This window comes from Penicilliopsis zonata (assembly GCF_001890105.1).
Source record: "Penicilliopsis zonata CBS 506.65 unplaced genomic scaffold ASPZOscaffold_13, whole genome shotgun sequence".
Lineage (NCBI taxonomy): Eukaryota > Fungi > Ascomycota > Eurotiomycetes > Eurotiales > Aspergillaceae > Penicilliopsis > Penicilliopsis zonata.
The window spans coordinates 511459-529951 of NW_019208922.1; the positions used below are offsets into that span (position 1 = coordinate 511459).

The 18493-nt window shown below is 52.9% G+C and overlaps 9 protein-coding genes across 9 annotated transcripts; 7 read left to right on the forward strand and 2 right to left on the reverse strand.

Annotated features, from left to right (window-relative positions):
- Window positions 1-51: 51 nt before the first annotated feature.
- ASPZODRAFT_722770 (hypothetical protein) lies at window positions 52-1714 on the forward strand. Its single transcript, XM_022729820.1, has 4 exons — window positions 52-266; window positions 345-795; window positions 847-964; window positions 1066-1714. The coding sequence occupies exons 1-4, from the start codon at window positions 171-173 to the stop codon at window positions 1670-1672; spliced, it is 1272 nt and encodes a 423-aa protein (XP_022579220.1). The 5' UTR covers window positions 52-170; the 3' UTR covers window positions 1673-1714.
- A 42-nt stretch (window positions 1715-1756) lies between these two features.
- Window positions 1757-3193, reverse strand: ASPZODRAFT_71134 (hypothetical protein; the record flags this gene model as incomplete). Its single annotated transcript, XM_022729725.1, has 1 exon — window positions 1757-3193. The coding sequence occupies one exon, from the start codon at window positions 3191-3193 to the stop codon at window positions 1757-1759; it is 1437 nt and encodes a 478-aa protein (XP_022579221.1).
- A 511-nt stretch (window positions 3194-3704) lies between these two features.
- On the forward strand, window positions 3705-4330 carry ASPZODRAFT_722785 (hypothetical protein). Its single transcript, XM_022729821.1, has 2 exons — window positions 3705-3718; window positions 3803-4330. Exon 2 carries the CDS (start codon window positions 3952-3954, stop codon window positions 4285-4287), a length of 336 nt encoding a protein of 111 aa, XP_022579222.1. The 5' UTR covers window positions 3705-3718; window positions 3803-3951; the 3' UTR covers window positions 4288-4330.
- A 156-nt stretch (window positions 4331-4486) lies between these two features.
- On the forward strand, window positions 4487-6436 carry ASPZODRAFT_134809 (hypothetical protein). The gene has a single exon (XM_022723639.1). The coding sequence runs from the start codon at window positions 4857-4859 to the stop codon at window positions 6345-6347; it is 1491 nt and encodes a 496-aa protein (XP_022579223.1). The 5' UTR covers window positions 4487-4856; the 3' UTR covers window positions 6348-6436.
- A 537-nt stretch (window positions 6437-6973) lies between these two features.
- On the forward strand, window positions 6974-9454 carry ASPZODRAFT_71389 (hypothetical protein; the record flags this gene model as incomplete). Its single annotated transcript, XM_022729745.1, has 1 exon — window positions 6974-9454. One exon carries the CDS (start codon window positions 6974-6976, stop codon window positions 9452-9454), a length of 2481 nt encoding a protein of 826 aa, XP_022579224.1.
- Window positions 9455-9900: 446 nt separating this feature from the next.
- Window positions 9901-12762, reverse strand: ASPZODRAFT_70873 (hypothetical protein; the record flags this gene model as incomplete). Its single annotated transcript, XM_022729705.1, has 5 exons — window positions 9901-10242; window positions 10323-10510; window positions 10580-10897; window positions 10951-11907; window positions 11964-12762. The coding sequence occupies 5 exons, from the start codon at window positions 12760-12762 to the stop codon at window positions 9901-9903; spliced, it is 2604 nt and encodes an 867-aa protein (XP_022579225.1).
- Window positions 12763-13043: 281 nt separating this feature from the next.
- On the forward strand, window positions 13044-14295 carry ASPZODRAFT_134812 (hypothetical protein). Its single transcript, XM_022723640.1, has one exon. It carries the CDS (start codon window positions 13092-13094, stop codon window positions 14220-14222), a length of 1131 nt encoding a protein of 376 aa, XP_022579226.1. The 5' UTR covers window positions 13044-13091; the 3' UTR covers window positions 14223-14295.
- Window positions 14296-14539: 244 nt separating this feature from the next.
- On the forward strand, window positions 14540-15997 carry ASPZODRAFT_723792 (hypothetical protein). The gene is made up of 2 exons (XM_022729831.1): window positions 14540-14596; window positions 14654-15997. The coding sequence occupies exons 1-2, from the start codon at window positions 14591-14593 to the stop codon at window positions 15938-15940; spliced, it is 1293 nt and encodes a 430-aa protein (XP_022579227.1). The 5' UTR covers window positions 14540-14590; the 3' UTR covers window positions 15941-15997.
- Window positions 15998-16982: 985 nt separating this feature from the next.
- ASPZODRAFT_71432 (hypothetical protein) lies at window positions 16983-18156 on the forward strand (the record flags this gene model as incomplete). The annotated part of the gene is made up of 6 exons (XM_022729752.1): window positions 16983-17027; window positions 17092-17246; window positions 17309-17334; window positions 17395-17425; window positions 17480-17834; window positions 17923-18156. Coding segments are annotated over 6 exons (846 nt in total), but the record flags the coding sequence as incomplete, so codon positions are not given.
- Window positions 18157-18493: the final 337 nt, after the last annotated feature.

Genomic DNA, 18493 nt, shown 5'->3' on the forward strand with positions numbered 1-18493 from the left:
CCTATTGTCACGAGGACGCTTGAATACTCCACACCATTTCTGGCGGTTCATATGCCATCAAATCATGTCCAGCGCTTATTCGCAGTCTTCGAGGTTCACCGTACGTCTTACAAAATAGACAGAGCCCTCTTCTCCAGAAAAAAACCCACCCTAAAAAGTCTCAAACAACCATGGATAGATCTTTGGCACTGAAAGAACGCTGGGTTCATACCTGGACGGCTATGCCTATGCTTACTGAGCCAGAGCACTTCCCCCCCAAGCCTTTCGTAAGTGTTGAACTGCGAAATCCCCTTCCCATTAACCCAAGACTTGTCTAGAATTAAATTGACAGACGGATGTGTCAGGTCCAAGACGCAGCGATCTTCCCAAACACTACCATCCGACAAACCGTCCGTATTTCGATCGGGACGCAACAATCGCTCAGGCTCCGCGTCTCCAATGCGTTCGGCGCCCACAACCTCACCATCACCGAAGCCACAGTCGCCCTGGCAGCATCGAACCAGTCAGGCACAAACGCCATCCAGCCTGGCAGTGTACGAAACGTCACTTTCGGCGCAGAGCGGGACATCACCATTCCGCCAGGTGCATTGGGGGTCTCGGATCCCATCCATCTCGGGGTTTCCTTGCCCGCACGCACAGCTTTGAGTATCAGTCTCTTCCTGAAGGACGGGCAAGGCGGGGGCCAAATCACCTCGCATCCAGGCAGTCGGACGACGTCGTACTTCGCATTTGGGAACCGGGTGTCAGATGTGGCATTTGCCGATGACTCGGTCAAAACAGCTATTCACTGGTGGAGTACTTGGATGATAGCCCTTTTTTTTTCTTATTTTCATCTAAACTAAGAAGCTATCAGGTACTATATCAGCGGCGTGGAAGTGTTTGTCTCTCGTCCATCGCGAGCCCTCGCCCTCATCGGCGACAGTATCACCGATGGGCTAGGCAGCGTCACAAACGGAGATACCCGGTAGGACTACCAGTGGTGTTTCATTTTCCTTCCCTCCCTTCATAGCCTAATAGATTATCTGTTTTTCCGCCTTCTTTTTTATCTCTCGCTGATCTTGTCAGCTGGCCTGATCTACTATTCGTCCGACTACAGAAACACCCCAGGACAGAGGGCATCGCCGTCCTCAATTCCGCCGCGGGGGGAAACCGAATCCTCCAAGACGGGACGGGTCCCAGCCTTCTCAGCCGTCTAGACCGCGACATCCTTGCCGTGTCGGGGGTTGAGTCCGTCCTGATCTTCTCCGGAGTCAATGATATCGGGGTCGCGGCCGCAGAGCCAGCCGTGCAAGAAGATCTCGCCAAGGGGATGATCGCTGCGTTGCGCCAGATTGTAACCAGACTACATGCCCAGGGAATTTCTGTCTATGGCGCCACCATCACTCCATTCGGGAGGTTGCCAACCTCCTTAGACAAGATAGATTCCGAAGAGGGCGTCACCCCGTATTCAAACCCAGTCCGCGAAACAACCAGACAGAAAGTCAACGACTTCATCCGCTCCAGCGGCGTGTTTGACGCCGTGGTCGATTTCGACCGTGTCCTGAGTGATCCGCTGGTGCCGTACGGTCTCGCGAGCGAGTACGACTCGGGCGACCATCTTCATCCAAACCAGAGGGCGTTTCAAGCGCTGGCAGATGCGATTCCACTTGATTTGTTGAAAGGTTCTAACTGAAGGAAAATATCTTCATATCTTCATAAACTATAACCATGATACTTAGATGGAAGTACTATATAGTTATACATCGTTCCAATGTAATTATCTACTAGCGACGAAGCTGATCATGGATCGAGCCGGCACTCTTCCCTTGAATGTACCATTTTCCGTGGTCCGAATCTCTGCGAGAGGCTCCAAGTCGTACTCATTGTTGGTGAGATAGGGCTGCACCGAAACGCCAGTCTCGAGCCCGTCAACCTTGACGTCGATTTCGTATGAACTCGTGGCATTGTTGATGACCTGGGTGGCGAGGGTGCCATCCTGATTTCGGAACGCACTCACCGTGACGACGGGGTTGGAGCTGGCCGCCTCGACGCGCCGGGCACCTGGCCTGACGAAGCGACTGAACTGGGCAAAAGCGTAAAACCGCTTGGAGGGCACGACCACACCGTCGAGCAAGTTGATGAGCGGGCTGTTGGTGGTCGAGTTCTCGGCGCCAATCCAATACAAGAAGGCGCTGGTGTTGGCCTGGGTAAAGGCCACTTGAATGCGGCTTGCCCAGGTCAACCCTTCTCCCTGGCCTCCATCTTGGTAGAAGGTGTATGGGGTGTAGTCTCCCGTCAGATCGGCCCACTCAGTCAACCAGGTCTTATGCGCCGTGCTGAGCGGATACGATGGCGGCGAATCGTATCCATGGCCCGTGAGGACTGACAGGTACTGGATGGCCGGGTCCGGTCCTGCATGCAGGCCAGGCAGCATTGCTTCTTGGTCATCCCAGCCGATTCCATCGCAGCAGGTCAACTGCAGCTCGAAGCCGGACTCCTTGACTGTTTTGGCGAGCACGCGGATGAAGTCGGCCGCCTGGGCCCCGCTCGACAACATGCTGGCGTAGTCGGCCGCATACTGTGGTTCGTTTAAGAACCCCAGGTGCGTGACCTTAACTCCAGCCTCGTGGTAGAAGCGAACGTATTGGATGAGGTAGTTGGCATACGCCTGCATCCAGTCACCGGTGGAACACGACGTATTGGCCACTCCACAGATATAACCGCCGTAATTCTCGTCATGGTTGGTCTTCATATAGCCTGGAGCGGACCAGGCATTGGCGTAGAGACTCTGCAAGTCGCGCTGGTATGCCTGTTCCGCCAGCGGGAATTGACCGCTGTCATAGCCATCCCATACGTAGTGCGGCGGCGAGGAGGGACTGCTATCGGACGGAGGAAACGGCTCGATCGAGTTCATCAGGTTGCTCGCCGAGTTATTGCTGGAACCAATGCCATTTCGCAAGATGGTGAACCCGGCTCCGACGGTCTGATCAAAGAGGAGGTTCAGAACGAGTGTCTGGTTGACGGGCGGCAGACCGTCCTTGCCCAGCACATCCTCAGCGCGCTGGAAGGCCTCGGAGCATCCGAACCCGTCCACCTCCTGGAATTGGATCGAGGGATTCACTGAAACGGACACGGACGGCGTGGCTGCCAGCGCCCAGTTTGTTAGCGCGCCGAGGCACAGCAACAACAGTCTGGGAGAGGGTATCTGCTTCATCTGCTTCATCTGCTTCATTTTGGTGTCTGAGACTCCCCTTCCCTCCACCGTATCTTATGTCGCTGTTGCTGTCTACCGCAATAACCCGTACTACCCGTTAGGTAGTGATCTTCCTTCTCCCCTGTCAATCATAGTGAACTGACCCATGAAGAGACTGCGGAATATTACCGCAACGAAGAAGACGGCAAGTGCATGATTTCACTAGCTGCATCACCGGTTAAATTGAGCACGCGGGGATAGAGAATACTTCGAATACCTCAACTGGAGGAGTGCTCGGTGATACTGCCTAATCCTACGACGGAGAACAGCCCCGAAGTCCGTCCAAGACGATCCTGAGGGGAAATGGCACCGACGAGTGACGACGGCTTCGACAGGGATCATCGTTCAACCCAACCTTTGACGCAACCAAGGGTTCTGATTGATGGATCATGAGGATATTAACTAATCGCTAGTAATCACTAGTAACAGCGTCAAGTGGATTCACAAGAAAAGCCGGGGAAAGTCCGGGGAAGCTGATCCATACGTGTACGTATACTTTACTTGCAAGAACTGGTTTATGAGAGAAATGCTAACGATTCGCTAGCTACGACTCAGTAGCTAATCTATTAGGTAGAATCCTCTATCTCATGATACTGTCCGCGTGGATCAGACTCGAAATGATAGTCTGCCCGGTGCCGTTTCGACCCAGCCCCCGAGTCCACTCCTGATACCGACTGACGACTTTATTGGACGAAGAGCATGCTCTTTATCCAGAAGTGATGCCGTGTCTTTATTCAATTCAGCTACAAGCCCCTCTTTCGTCCGATGTCTCTCTCATGTCTAGACAAAGAAGCCAGCATGCAATCACTACCAACTACCAGTACGGAGTAACTAACCAGGGAAGAGGAAAGAACGGGTCTTTCAAGCCAGACCGAAGACCCCTGTATCATAGCAAGGGTTTAGGAGGGGTATTCTGGGTATTCTGGGTATTCTGGGTATCCTGGGTATCCTGGGTATTATCGTCCATCTCGGCACTAGGAATTGTGTTATATCGTACGGAGTTGGACTCCGTAGGGCGAGAGTCCGGGGAGTCTGGGGAAAGAAAAATAAAATAAAATAAACAAATAGAAAACCAGCTTTGATACTCAGACCCAAGCCACGCCACTATGTAATTAGTAACTAGGCAGGAGTCAACAGGGAGTAACCATTGGGAGCTGAAGAGGGGGTAAACTTGACAAGAAGTCGTCTTTTTGATACTAACTGGTACTAGCTATACCTTTCCCTCTTTACCAGACAGTTACGCAGAACCACCACGACTCACAGTGACCATATCCCTCCATTCCTTGCGCCACCATCTGTGTCCATGATAACGAATTGCTATAAAGCTGCAATGGCCGAGGTAGACCTCAGGAATACTTTCTCTTCCCTTCCCATTCCTTCATCTCCTTTCCTCATCAAACTGGGTTATAACTATTAGATAACTAGTGCCTTGTCATTCCTAGGCAGGCACCTCATTCGCCCTTATACTGGCATGTCCACACCGTCGAAACCAACGAAAGGGGAGGAAGACGGAGTTCAGCATCTGGAGCATTCGGTGGAACGACTCGCAACACAGGATGCTGAGCTTCGAGGCTGGGTAGGCCTGGCGGAAGACGCCCGCAATGCCACCCAAGCAGAACACCAGATGTCCTTCCTCGAGGCGGTCAAGACGTACCCCAAGGCGTGCATGTGGTCAATGATCGTCTCCGTGGTGATCATCATGGACGGATACGACACTGCCCTGCTCGGGTCCCTGTTTGCGTTCCCGGCCTTCCAGGAGCGCTTCGGATACAAGGTCGCAGGGTCCGACTCTTACCAGGTCGCGGCCAAGTGGCAGACGGCGCTAGGTCTGGCCAGTCCGCTGGGGAACATTATTGGAATCTTCATCAATGCGAGTGTCACCGAGCGTTTCGGCCACAAGAAGTCCGTCCTCGGCACTTTGGTCGTCCTCACCGGCTTTCTCTTCGTCCCTTTCTTCTCCACGAGCGTCGAAATGCTCTTCGTCGGTGAGCTGCTGTGTGGTCTCGCCTGGGGGGTCTTCACCACCTTGTCTCCAGCGTACGCCTCTGAAGTCACCCCCGTCGTGCTGCGCGGATACCTCGAAACCTGGGTCGTGTTGTGCTGGGGGATCGGCCAGTTCATTTCCTACGGCGTCCTCGATAGTCTGGACGGCAATACCGGCCAGTGGGCATGGCGCATCCCGCTGGCTGTCCAATGGATCTGGCCGGTACTCACCATCCCCTTCATCATCTTCGCCCCCGAGTCGCCCTGGTGGCTCGTTCGCCGAGGTCGTCTGCAAGAAGCCGAACAGTCAGTCCGGCGGCTCACCTCTTCTCGCCATGCAGACCGCGTCAAGCAGTCCGTCGCCCTGATGGTGGAGACCACCAATCTCGAAAGGGCCATGACAGAGGGGGCCTCCTGGTGGGATTGCTTCCGGGGTACCAATCTGTGGCGCACCGAGATCGGTTGCATCACCTGGATGTCCCAGGTGTTCAGTGGCTTCGCCATCTCCGGCTACGCTGCCTACTTTTACGAGCAGGCCGGCTTACCCTCCGCAGACGCCTACAAGATGACCGTCGGCCAGGGCGGGTTGCATTTCCTGTGCACCGCTCTCTCTGTGCTGGCCACCGCCAGGGTCGGCCGCCGCCCCATGATGCTCTGGGGGTTTGTCGGCATGGGCACAGCCATGTTCATCATCGGGTTTCTCGCCCTCGGTACCCAGAACGCAGCCATGGGATACGCCCAGTCCGCCATGTATTTGGTTTGGTTCTGTCTGTACGAGTTCACCATCGGGCCTGTCGCGTACATCATCGTCGGGGAGATCTCCTCCACCCGTCTCCGCTCCAAGAGTATCGCCCTCGGCCGCAACGCCTACAACGTCGCCAGTATCTTCAGCACGGTAGTCGCCCCTTACACACTCAACCCCACCGAAGGAGACTGGAAGGGCAAGACTGCTTTCCTGGCCGCGGGATGCTGTGTCGTCTGCGCTATCTGGACGTACTTCCGTCTCCCGGAGAGCAAAGACCGCACCTACGAAGAGCTCGATCTTTTGTTCTCCAAGAACTTGAAAGCTTGGGAGTTTAAAGACGCTTCCGTGGATGATGAGAATATAGAATTGATGACTAAACGGGGGTGACTCTTGCCTGTAACTACTCCTTGCCTGTATTTCATGATCAAGTTCTTTTTTCCTTCCTCTTTGATACTGAGATTTCTTACGATTGAATGGCTTGAATTCAATGTCTCTGCTTACGGTACTCCGTAGCAACATCATAACAGTAACCAGTACAAAGGGGAGAAGATCGCCAACTGGTGGCCACATGATCCTTATTTCTTGCATCAGCATCACAGAACTCTCTAGCCAATTGATGCCTGCTCGCAGGTAGCTTCTCCGCATCCCTGACCCTGTTGTATCCGGACTTGGCCCGAAAAACGCAGGCCATACGCACTCGGCAATCCAAATCCACCTATAGAATGTAGGCACTAGGAGGACTCACTCAAGTCTCCAGCCTCGCATGTAGGTGCCGAGGTATACCCGATCACGATCATCACTTTAGGCTAAAGAAATAAGAGCTGGGCACGGCTAAAACTCCATGACCAAAAAAAAAACCAAAGTAAACCCCATGCAGATGCGCTTAGTTGAGATAAGAAGGGCTTTTTAGATCGATGCGGGGGTTATTGTAGAGTTCAAATCCATGTCTCTTCCCCTTCGTTTATGTTGCTGTCTTTCCTCCTGACAATAAATATAAACGCATTGATTCCAATATGGTTGTTGAGAATGGCCTTGATGGCTGGCTGCGGTATGCAGCATTGCCGGATGAGATCCGTCACAAGCACCGGCCTTATTCGAGTATCGTTGCCCTCGAGAACGCCGAGACAAGTCCGGTGTACACGGCAGCCAAGGAGCTCCAGGACGGTCTGGACAGGATCCTGGGCCACAAAGTCGACATCACGTTCACGTTGAGCAACACGGCGAATCCAGCCATCGTGGTCGGAACCTTGCATGCATTTTCCACAGCTGGGGGAAGCATCGATAAAATTCCCGAGCTGAAGGAAGACGGATTCTGGCTCAGCACCAAGGGCGACGCCGTGCAGATCCTCGGTCAAAATGAGCGGGGGGCATTGTACGGTGCCTTTGAATTCCTGATGATGCTGGCGCAGGGCAACTTCTCGCCAGTCGCATACGCCAGCAACCCGAGCGCTCCTATCCGATGGGTGAACGAGTGGGACAATATGGACGGAAGTATAGAGAGAGGCTACGCCGGCCCCTCGATATTCTTCCACAATGGGAAGATTCTGGACGATCTGAGCCGTGCTGCCCAGTACGCCCGTCTCCTGTCGTCGATTCGAATCAATGGGGTGGTGGTAAACAATGTTAACGCAAACCCAATCCTTCTCAAACCTGCCAACTTGCAAGGTCTGCGTCGGATTGCAGATATCATGCGGCCGTGGGGGATACGAATCGGCATCTCCCTTTACTTCGACTCGCCGCGGGACCTGGGCGGCCTGCCCACCTCGGATCCGCTAGACCCTGCCGTGGTCGAGTGGTGGAAGGATATAACGGACCAGGTCTATCGTCACGTCCCCGATTTGATCGGGTATCTGATCAAAGCCAACTCCGAAGGGCAGCCAGGCCCGCTGACGTATAATCGCACGCTAGCAGATGCAGCCAATATGTTTGCTCGGGCTCTCAAACCCCACGGTGACGGCCTTGTTATGTACCGAGCCTTTGTGTACAACCACCACTTGGACGAGTCGGAGTGGAAGAACGACCGGGCTAATGCAGCGGTGGAGTACTTCAAGGACCTGGATGCCGAATTCGACGATAACGTGGTCGTGCAGATCAAGTTCGGACCCATCGATTTCCAGGTCCGCGAGCCCCCCTCGCCGTTGTTGGCTCATCTGCGCAAGACCAAAGCCGTGATTGAATTCCAGGTCTGCCAGGAGTATATGGGTCAACAGTCTCACGCGGTCTACATGGCACCATTGTGGAAGACAATTCTGGACTTTGATCTCCGGGTTGACGGCAAGTCGTCGCTGGTCCGTGATATCGTCTCTGGCGAGCGTTTCGGCTGGACGCGAAGCGGGTATGCCTCGGTGGTCAATGTCGGCAACGACCCAACCTGGCTCGGACACCATCTGGCCATGTCAAATCTGTATGCGTATGGTCGTCTGACCTGGGACCCGTTAGCAGATCCAGCCACGATGGTAGAGGATTGGACGCGGCTGACCTTTGGTCTCGACAAGACCGTCGTCGACACCATCACGAAGATCTCCATGGAATCGTGGCCGGCATACGAGAATTACAGCGGTAATCTTGGCATCCAGACCTTGTGCGATATAATATACACACACTTTGGCCCGAGTCCTGGCTCACAGGATGGAAACGGATGGGGTCAATGGACGCGCGCCAATGCACACGCTATCGGCATGGATCGAACCGTCGCAACTGGCACTGGGAACTCAGGCCAATACCCGCCGGAGGTGGCGGCAGTGTTCGAGAACATTGAAACAACTCCGGATGAGTTGCTGCTCTGGTTTCACCATGTGCCGTACACCCATCGCCTGAAGTCAGGAAAGACGGTCATCCAGCACTTCTATGACGCACACTATGCCGGTGCAGCGACTGCGCAGACTTTCCCGACCCAATGGGCCGCTCTGAAAGGCCTGATTGACGACGATCGATACAATCATGTCGCATTCCGCCTCGCCTACCAAGCTGGCCACTCAATCGTCTGGCGAGACGCCGTCAATGGCTTCTACAAGACCAAAAGTAGCATTGCGGATGAGGCTAACCGAGTGGGTAACCACCCGTGGCGGATCGAGGCAGAGGACATGGAATTGGACGGATACCAGGTCGTGGCTGTCACGCCAGTTGAGACCGCGTCCGGCGGCAAAGCCATTATCACAACGTCCCAGAGCCACCCGGGCATCGCAAAGACCACGCTGAAATATCCCTCCGGCACGTACGATATCGCAGTCAACTACTACGACCACCTTGGAGGCCGATCCAAGTTCGAGCTCTTCCTCAACAACCAGACGATCGGCCGATGGACTGGTGACCTTGAGGACAAGCTTGGGCATGACTTTTCAAAACTCCTCGACGGTCACTCCGCAACGCGTATAACCTTCCCAGGTGTCCAAGTCGGAAAAGGTGATGTTCTCAAGGTTGTGGGCCAGCCTGATGGGACTGAGCGCGCGCCCATCGACTATGTCTCCATTTTGCCACAGGGTATTGTGGATTAATGGACAATACTCGGGATTCTGGCATTGATAGATGGGTATGAAGATTGATAGATGTGTTCAGGAGTCGTCAAACAATCCAAGCACTTATTGAAAAAAAGATTCCATGTCACCGTCGCAGAGAAGAAGCCTGGAAAGATTGCAGTGAATCTGAAGCTTCAGACAAAAAAAAAGTAGAGTAGGCCATTGTAGTGAAAGGAAGGAATAAACCAGTTGCACTCTAATTCCAGACTAAGACCAATGTGAAATCTAAAAAGCCTCGTCCTGAACAGGTAAGTTCTTTCTTGTAGGCAAGGTGCCTTTCCAAAAGGCAAATGTCTTGCACAAAACTCCAAAACCCGAAAGGGTCTTCCGGATAACTCTAAGAATCAAATGCTTCTCTCATAAGCATAAAGAAAAAGTCTTCCATCTAGCAAGACTCTGAGGTGGAATGAAAACAACTGCCACCATTAGAAGCGAACTTTGGCGCCAATCCCTTTGCCTTTATATGTGATGGTGTCGAGATACTCGCCGATGCGAACCCCAACGTCTGCAATAGCGTCCATTTTAAGTGTTCCTCCAATGGCACGCTTGACTGCATCATAGCCGATACCACCCAAGTATAAATCAACTGGGATTCGTGGTGTCTGCGAGATTCCAGGGGGAACCTCGAAAGGAATGCTATAGTTGATTGCTCCGATAGGTTCAGTTGTGTCGTAGAATGCTGTTGCGTTGATTGAGGTTATGAAGATGGACGTTTTGGGTAACGGAGAAGCAAGCGAAAAGTCGGCAGTGGATGAAAATAAATGGAGCTAGATGAAGAGCAGATTTAGAATCCCTGTCCAGGCGTCTTGTGGTCTTAAGAAAAGGCATTGATTAAGGGAGAGCATACCGTCGCATCTTTAATGAAACGAGAAGCCCCATCTTCGGTATCGCCGTTATCGTCATCGCCGCCATCACCGGGTGTAAAAAGTTTGGGGATTTGAAGATGGATGGCCAGCTTCGACATGGCCTTGCCGAGCCGGGGGAGATTCGGAAAAGTTCCCTTGTGACTTTGGACAGTCACGGTCGTATTGAAGCCTATACATCAAGTCAGAAAGAGAAAAAAAAAGCGCGGAAAAGGCAAAGACTTGAGCAGACAAAACTTACCAGAGACGTACTGCGAGAGCATTTTGCGACCTGCAACCACTCCCTCTTGTCCACTCGCATCTAACGGGCACCAAAGCAAGGACACTGGCATTCCGGAGTTCAACCCGGGAATTACAGAGATGTTCGCTGCTCTCAAGTGGCCGACAATCGTTCCGTTATATAGCAGGGCGAAGTCGGTTACGGGCACCGTCGCCGAATATGGTGTAGGATTGGTAAAATTCACATGAGCTTTTACCAGAAGTGACGATTGACTTGAGGAGTCAAGTTCTATCGACTCAATCCGAGGATCCAGCTGATCGATTGCACCGCCATAAGGAGCTATTGTAATGGTCAGGGCCCAATGTCTCGGGCAGCATGCACTTAAAACATACCCTTGACGGCCACATCGCCTTCGGCTGGGATGCCGTGAATGGCGAACAGTCCTAAGCCAGTGGTCACCTCAGCATCCACGGCCGCAGTGACATGAAGCTCTACCGAATCCTGTCCAAAGACCAGAGCTTGTATGACGTCCGTGAAAACATCTTCGTCAGTCACTCGGAGAGGGGCCTCATCCACCTGGAACTCAACGAACAACACCGGAGACCCATCTGTGTCGTCAGTGAGAGTTGAATTGGCCTGGTGCCACTTGTGTAGGTCAAGTTCACCCAGTTTGTCTCCAAGGTAAAACACATCAGCGTTGGCGCGGACCCGGGGGACATCGACTTGGAAATTCATTTGCTCGGGAAGATCGATGAGGACCTTAACCAAGGCAGAGACCCTTGGCTGTGATTCAGGGCTTTCTGGCTCCGCAAAGGGGTCCGGAAGAGAGAAATGAACATCCGACATGGAGAAATTCTTGACCAAGTTACCAAGAGCATGCCCAGTAAACGGGACTGGGACCGTCACGTCCTTGAGTAGATCGACCATCCAATCTGGAGTATCAAGAGAAGAGGAATCGGCTCCACGGACATAGATAGTGTTCTCCAAACCTTGCATGTAATTTGTTACGAGAAGATCGAGAGGAGAATCTTTCTTTCCCGGGCAGGCAGTAGTCAGCTCCTCAGGTAGTCGCTCAATGATGCCTGTGGCATCGACATTTGTGGGCGCTCCTGGCTTCACATGTATTTCTGCAGTATCCGCATCTGCTACTACAATATATGGATCACCTGGCGAGCAGTTGGGGACAAGAACGGTAAAGGCCAGCGGAGGAACTGTGATTGACACAGGCAAATCGATCAATGCGTCAAGAGAAACGTCCACTGCCATAGCCCCGGTTTTTTCTGTCGAGTTTGTATCATGAACGGCCAACTTTTTGATATCAATCTGCGGGAAAGAGGGCAATGCATCCCCTATGAAACCATCAGCTGAGCAAAGATATTATTCCGGAACCAATCCAAGAGCTCACCTTTGATAGTAACGGTGTCCGAGAGAATTTGTGTCCCGATATTCAGCAGGCCTGATCGGAGAGGCACATTGGCAATTCCTTGAATAGAGAGATGGCCTAACCTGCCCTGCAGCCAGTCGTCGGCCAGGGGCCGAAGGCCTTGCAAATCGCCAGCTGTGAGATCCACTAGAAAGTCTTTATGGTTGACATGGTGGTCTCGAATATTGAATGTGATCGAAGGCAGCGAGGCGGTGCCCAAAAAGAGACCTCCATACTGGGGCAGATAGACTTTAACATCTGATTGTCCGGTCTGAACCTCTCTCGCGATCCATGTTGCAAAGCGGCCAATATTCCGGACCGCTGACTTGTGCACACGGCTAGAGTCGAGAACAAAGTCCCCCTGCACTCTCACCCGCGCACCTTTCTCTGTAGGCGAATCCAGAGAGACCGTGGTCGGCTGGAAGACGGCTGCCTGCTGCGCATACTCCTTCACCACGGCAGGTGTGGCAAACGCCAACACAAGAATAACCAGCACGGAAATTATCAGCACTGAGAGAGATACCAGTCGCGCCCGACTCTGTGGTTTCTTGCGGCCCTCCTCCTCCTCCTCATTGTCGTGGTCGTTATCGTCGTGGTCGTCGGACCGCACACCGAAGGCAGGGGATCCCGATCTGGCTCCATAGTCCACCAAGCCATCGTCGCGACGGTTTAGAAGTGGCGTGGATTCGGAAGATAAGTGAAATGAACTGTTATAATGATGATGAGGAGAGACGGGTTTGGCGTCCCTGTCCAGCAGGGGCGTGTTCGCCTCGTCGGCCATGGCGGGTGGTGGGCCGGCCGATTTGAGTGGAAAGTAGAGGACACACAGACTTCAAGAGTTGTACTCAAGAAAGCAGATTTGAAACGATCATAGATGGCGATGATTGAGAGGGTGTTTACAGAGAGAAGTGTAGCTTATGATGTCGTCGTCGTTCGATGATGTAGCATTTAACGCCTTGATGCTAAGGCACCAACGACAGGCTTCACCGCCCGCTAGAGCTTCTTCCGCCCCATTCATTGTTGAGTCATTAAATGGATTGTGTGACTCTTATCTACTTCAATTCTTGTTACATTACTTACTTTGAGCAATTGTGCACTATTACATTCACCATGGCTCTTAATTTAAAAGCTGCAGTCCGGTATGGCAGGCAGAGCACGTCACCGTTGGCCAGTTCCAGTCGAAGCTTCCGACAGTATGCGAGACGGTATAGCTCGCAGTCGCCGGCGACACCGTTGACCTCACCGTTTGCCCCGCGACACCTACTATCTATTGCAGACCTTACGCCGGGAGAGCTCGCCACCTTGGTGCGCAATGCGCACTCGCATAAGCATACAATCAAGTCCGGAGCGATCCCGACGAGTCTGTTGGGAGCGCTGTCCGGGAAGACGGTGGCCATGATGTTCAACAAGCGCAGTACACGGACGCGAATCTCAACAGAGGGGGCGGTGGTGCAGATGGGCGGTCATCCGATGTTCCTGGGTAAGGATGATATCCAGCTGGGAGTTAACGAATCGCTGTACGACTCGGCACTGGTCATCTCATCTATGGTCTCGTGCATTGTGGCACGCGTTGCGAAGCACTCGGATGTGGCCGACCTGGCGAAGCACTCCTCAGTACCGGTGATCAACGCTCTGTGCGACTCATTCCATCCACTGCAGATCATCGCCGACTTTTTGACCATCTACGAGGCGTTTCCAGCCCACGCGACCGCGGGCCGTTCCAGCCTGGGGCTGGAAGGGCTGAAGATCGCCTGGATTGGTGACGCGAACAACGTCCTGTTTGATATGGCGATTGGAGCAACCAAGATGGGTGTCGACCTGGCGGTCGCCACGCCCAAGGGGTACGAGATCCCCACGTCGATGGTCAACATTATCCAGCAGGCCGGTGAAGGAGTGGCCCGCCCTGGAAAGCTGCTGCAAACCAACATCCCCGAAGAGGCGGTCAAGGACGCGGACATCCTGGTGACAGATACATGGGTCTCGATGGGCCAGGAGGCGGAGACCATCAAGCGACTGAAGGACTTTGAGGGCTTCCAAATCACGGCGGATCTCGCCCGGCGCGGTGGAGCCAAGGATGGATGGAAGTTCATGCACTGTCTGCCCCGACACCCGGAGGAGGTGAGCGACGAGGTCTTCTACAGCAAGCGGTCGCTGGTCTTCCCGGAGGCAGAGAACCGGCTGTGGGCCGCCATCTCGGCGCTGGAGGCCTTTGTTGTCAACAAGGGACGGATCGAGCAGTGATATATCGATTTTAGGTCTATATAGTCATTCATATATGTAAAGTAGTCATCAATTCAGGCCTATTATCGATAGATAACATTCTCTGATCCAAAAGCTCCCTTATGATTCTACGTAGCAAAACCGATCTTAGCAGGCATACTGGCGTACTTCTAGACAGGCTCATTATACATAGTTACCACCAGCTAATATTACATATTAATAAACTGTAGAACTCTATTAACTATTCGTAGCCCAGGCATTGATCGTCCCCTTGTCGGCTTCACATGTCTGCGCTCGGGCCCGTCTCCTCCTCGAGCTCAATAATAATACGGGGTTGTACAAGCTCCATCACAGCTTTACCCCAGAGTACGGCACCACATCAACTTACGATGGAGGTAAGGCTGCAAATCGGGTTATACTTCTGAAAAAAAGAGAATATGCTAATAGGCTAGTCTTTCAACGCCTCTCAGGGCGCCTTTCGCTCCCGCCGGTCCTACCCTTCGCTGAATCACATCTCGCTGGCACCGCTAACGCCCCGGTTCCCGCTCGACGACGAGGAGGGCGAGGCGGCGGACTATTTTGCCTCGCGCAACGAGCAGCCGGTGGAAGAGCAGCGACAGCACCAGTATCACGCGCGGACATCGTATCTGTCAAGTCTGTCAGTGCCCGGCACCCCGTCGCTGCTCTCTCATTCCCGCGGTGGTTCTCCCACGCGCAGTCGGAGCCGCGCGCAGCTCCGACTCAGTGAAACGGATTTACAGGCTGGTGATTTTATCTCGCCCCTTCATCATCATCACCATCATAATGGCCATCAATACCGGCATCGCTCCGAAGGCTTAAAGAAGAAAAAGGGTCAGAATATCACCCGGCCGGATCACGATGAGAGAACTACGGCTGCCAACGACCCGGAATGGATGCTCCGGGCAGGGATCGCTCTAGCGGCTTCCACGCGCGAGGAAAAGGGCCAGAGCTGGCTCGTGAAACGAGAGAGCTCGACGAGTCTCGTTTCCCAGACAGAGGATGATCATCACTACGAGAATCAACACCGCCCTCACCATCGCCGTAGCACCGACAGGTCTCGGTCAGGCATGTCGACGCCTGCTGCATTCTCGCGTGGCGGTAGCCACAGAGGTAGCCGGGTGGACCTGGCGATGACACCGCGGGACTTGACCATATCGACGACGGCGACGAGGTCGAGGGATGGCCGGCTTATTCTTCCGGACTTTGTCGACGAGGAGATTCGAGCGGAGATGGCGTCGGTTGAGCGCCGATACGATGACGAGGAAGGCTTATACCTGGAAGAGTATAATTCTATTGCAGACGTCGAGGAAGAGTCATACGACACCGACGCTGGGAGCGAGGAAGCTGAGCTTGACGAGCGAGAGATGCAGCGTCTGACGCACGATCGGGGCTTTGGATTGGGCCGTTGGATTGATCGTCTGGTGGAATGGACCCTTTTTGGAGTCGACGACTGGCCGGCTGAGAGTGCCATCCCGTCGGCGGCAGCAGACGACCCGTTTTTTGCTACAGGTGTGGACTCCCACTCCCGAGCCATCCCAGAGGTAGTCGCCGACGACGCAAATGGAGATGAAGACCATGTCAGCGAGGGAGATGGAGACGACGAAGGCGGCAGCATCGCAAGCGAGTCGGCCCCGGTGGGTGAGATGGCTGGCGAGGAGGGCGGCTGGCAGGATGCTGGCTGGCTGCTGCGAGTGGTGAAACGCACAATGTTGACATGACATGGCATCCTATGGAGTAACTATACGACGGATATCCGACCTCCGCTCGTACTCCGTACACACTGCTGCCCTTTTCCCGAGTGTTTTTAGATACGCCAATATTTTGCGTATCATCACCACCAATGCCGCCTCCTATGCTGCCTCCGCATGTGATTTATCATGTTTCTGATGCGCAATGATCCCTCTATCATTTTTCTACTCCGTACAATGTGAGCTGCCAAGCAGAACCGTGGGGAGGGCGTCACGCCGCGCGGTGCGGATTCCTTCCTCCGCGCCCAAAGACTCATTTTTGAGGCTTTGGGCGTTGCGGGGACTGACAACTCGGTGACAGCTGCCAGACCAGAGCTTTAATTTCTATTTTAACCGAATAATCTATTGCTTCCAAGGATATTAATTCCAGAATCATCAAGCCGTTTTTTTTAGACGACTCTTTTTTTTTTTTTTTTTTATTCCTGGGACGGGTTTACTCTAGCTATAAAGTTTTTTTTATGCTGTAACCTCTTTTTAAGTGGAGGAATTCATACACAGAAAACCAGGTCCAAGGCTCGACAAGAAATGACTTGCTAAGATGAGAGAATGACAGTCGCCAAGTTGACGCTCTCGCTGATCGATGAATCGATATTGCGCCAAAAGGAAAGAACGAACAACCATTTTATTGCGTGGTCAACATGGTGAACCATGAGGCAGATACGCCGTCCACGAGTCATTCTCCCATAGAGGCAGACGTTCGTTCACCTTGCAGTATCACTGCTATCATTCCCAGCCACAGCTAATACGGCATAGAGCATTTCGGACACGGACTCGGCATTCGGCGTGTCGTGGGTTGTCCACAGCCCAGTCTAGGATTATCTTATTTGAGGGCTCACTCCCTATAGGGATAATGCGAGCTATACCTCGTCGATCTCGGCGAGCGTGAGAGAATATGTGTACGTTGTTGCCATGGAACCACCTTGTCAGTCATGGATGCAATACTAATCCCTCCAGCTACGAGGCAAGTTGATGGATGTCTCTTCGACTCTATCTATCTGACCATCCCACCTAGAACGGACGGCGATATCAATCCTACCGAACAGGGGCGCATTTTATCGTAAGAGGCATTTCTCTCTCTTATCCCTCTCCCTCAAACAAAATACCCTTGCTAAGTTAGCCAGCCCAATGATGAACATGAGCAGGACCGTATGGACCTGACCCATCACATCTACATGCTACTCACGGGCGGGAATTTGTATTTCGCCCCGATAAGTAATCCGCGACGGGTTCTCGACCTCGGCACAGGGACGGGCATCTGGGCGATTGACTTCGCAGAGTATGTCTTTGGGCCCGTTTGAGCTTGCTGGGCTTTGTTGAACTACCAGACTGACCATTTAGCCAACATCCAAACTCATTTGTCATCGGTAAGAGGCTCTCCAGATTTCCACATGAGGATGATGATGACGATGACGCTGAGTATCTAGGAAACGACCTCAGTCCAATCCAACCATCATGGTGATACTATCTGGAAGCGAGATACGAAAGTGTATAGACTGACTGACGGGCTAGGCTCCCCCCTAACCTCATCTTCGAAGTGGACGACTTTGAAAGCGAATGGGCCCACACAGGAAAGTTCGACTTCATTCACAGCCGCGAGATCGAAGGAATGGTCAAGGACTTTGACCGACTCTTCGAGCAAGCCTTTGACGCCCTAAACCCAGGCGGCTGGCTTGAGTTCCAGTCCATCGAGCTCGCGCGCCGCTGCGACGATGACTCGTACCACCTCGCCGCCGCCTTCGACCGCTGGCGTGACCTCGTCCATAGCGCCGCCCAGGGCTTCGGCAAACGCTTTGATACCATCCACTCCTGGCCGGATAGGATGAAACGCACGGGCTTTACCAACGTGCGCCGTGAAATCCTCAATGTATTTCTCTCACTCTCTCTCTCTCACCTTTACATATTCACTTTTTATTCGAAATATGCGTTACATGTACTAACTCACCATCTCCTAGCTCCCCTTTAGTCCATGGCCAAAGGACCCCAAATTAAAAGAACTGGGCCGGTACCAGCAAATCAATCTGTTACAGGGAATGGTCTCGTACAGTCTCTTCCTCTTCACCAACGTCTTAGGCTGGAGTCAGGCGGACGTCTACGCCCTGCTCGTCGATGTGCAGGCCGTGCTGCGGAACCCGGCGGTGCATTTCTATACCCGTGTGCACTTCGTATATGGTCAGAAACCATACTAGATTAGAACCATTCACTTCAATTGAAATCCGGCTTTACTGTCCTCACTACTGTATGGCTTATTTATCACAATATTCTATTAACTGTCGATCCTCGTACTAGACGCCAAGGTGACTAGATCTGAACTTTGCAGCACGCATTAAGATTCACAGAACCTCCAGGATAAAAAAACAAAAGGTACTACAGAGTAGGATCCATGTGGACAAAATTAGAACGGAAAGAAAAGATGCATTCCAAGCAACTCGTTTTCAAGAAATATTTGAATGGAGACGATGCCTCCGATTAAAGTAAGGAAATCACAGAAGGAATGAGATAGTAAGGGGGTTGTTGGTCTGGTGA

Bases quoted from the DNA above. Each gene is read 5' to 3' on its own strand.
- ASPZODRAFT_722785 (XM_022729821.1), top strand. From the start codon at position 3,952: ATGCCGTGTCTTTATTCAATTCAGCTACAAGCCCCTCTTTCGTCCGAT.
- ASPZODRAFT_722770 (XM_022729820.1), top strand. From the start codon at position 171: ATGGATAGATCTTTGGCACTGAAAGAACGCTGGGTTCATACCTGGACG. The intron at 267-344 runs GTAAGTGTTGAA...CGGATGTGTCAG, and splicing joins ACTTCCCCCCCAAGCCTTTC to GTCCAAGACGCAGCGATCTT. The intron at 796-846 runs GTACTTGGATGA...TAAACTAAGAAG, and splicing joins AACAGCTATTCACTGGTGGA to CTATCAGGTACTATATCAGC.
- ASPZODRAFT_134812 (XM_022723640.1), top strand. From the start codon at position 13,092: ATGGCTCTTAATTTAAAAGCTGCAGTCCGGTATGGCAGGCAGAGCACG.
- ASPZODRAFT_134809 (XM_022723639.1), top strand. From the start codon at position 4,857: ATGTCCTTCCTCGAGGCGGTCAAGACGTACCCCAAGGCGTGCATGTGG.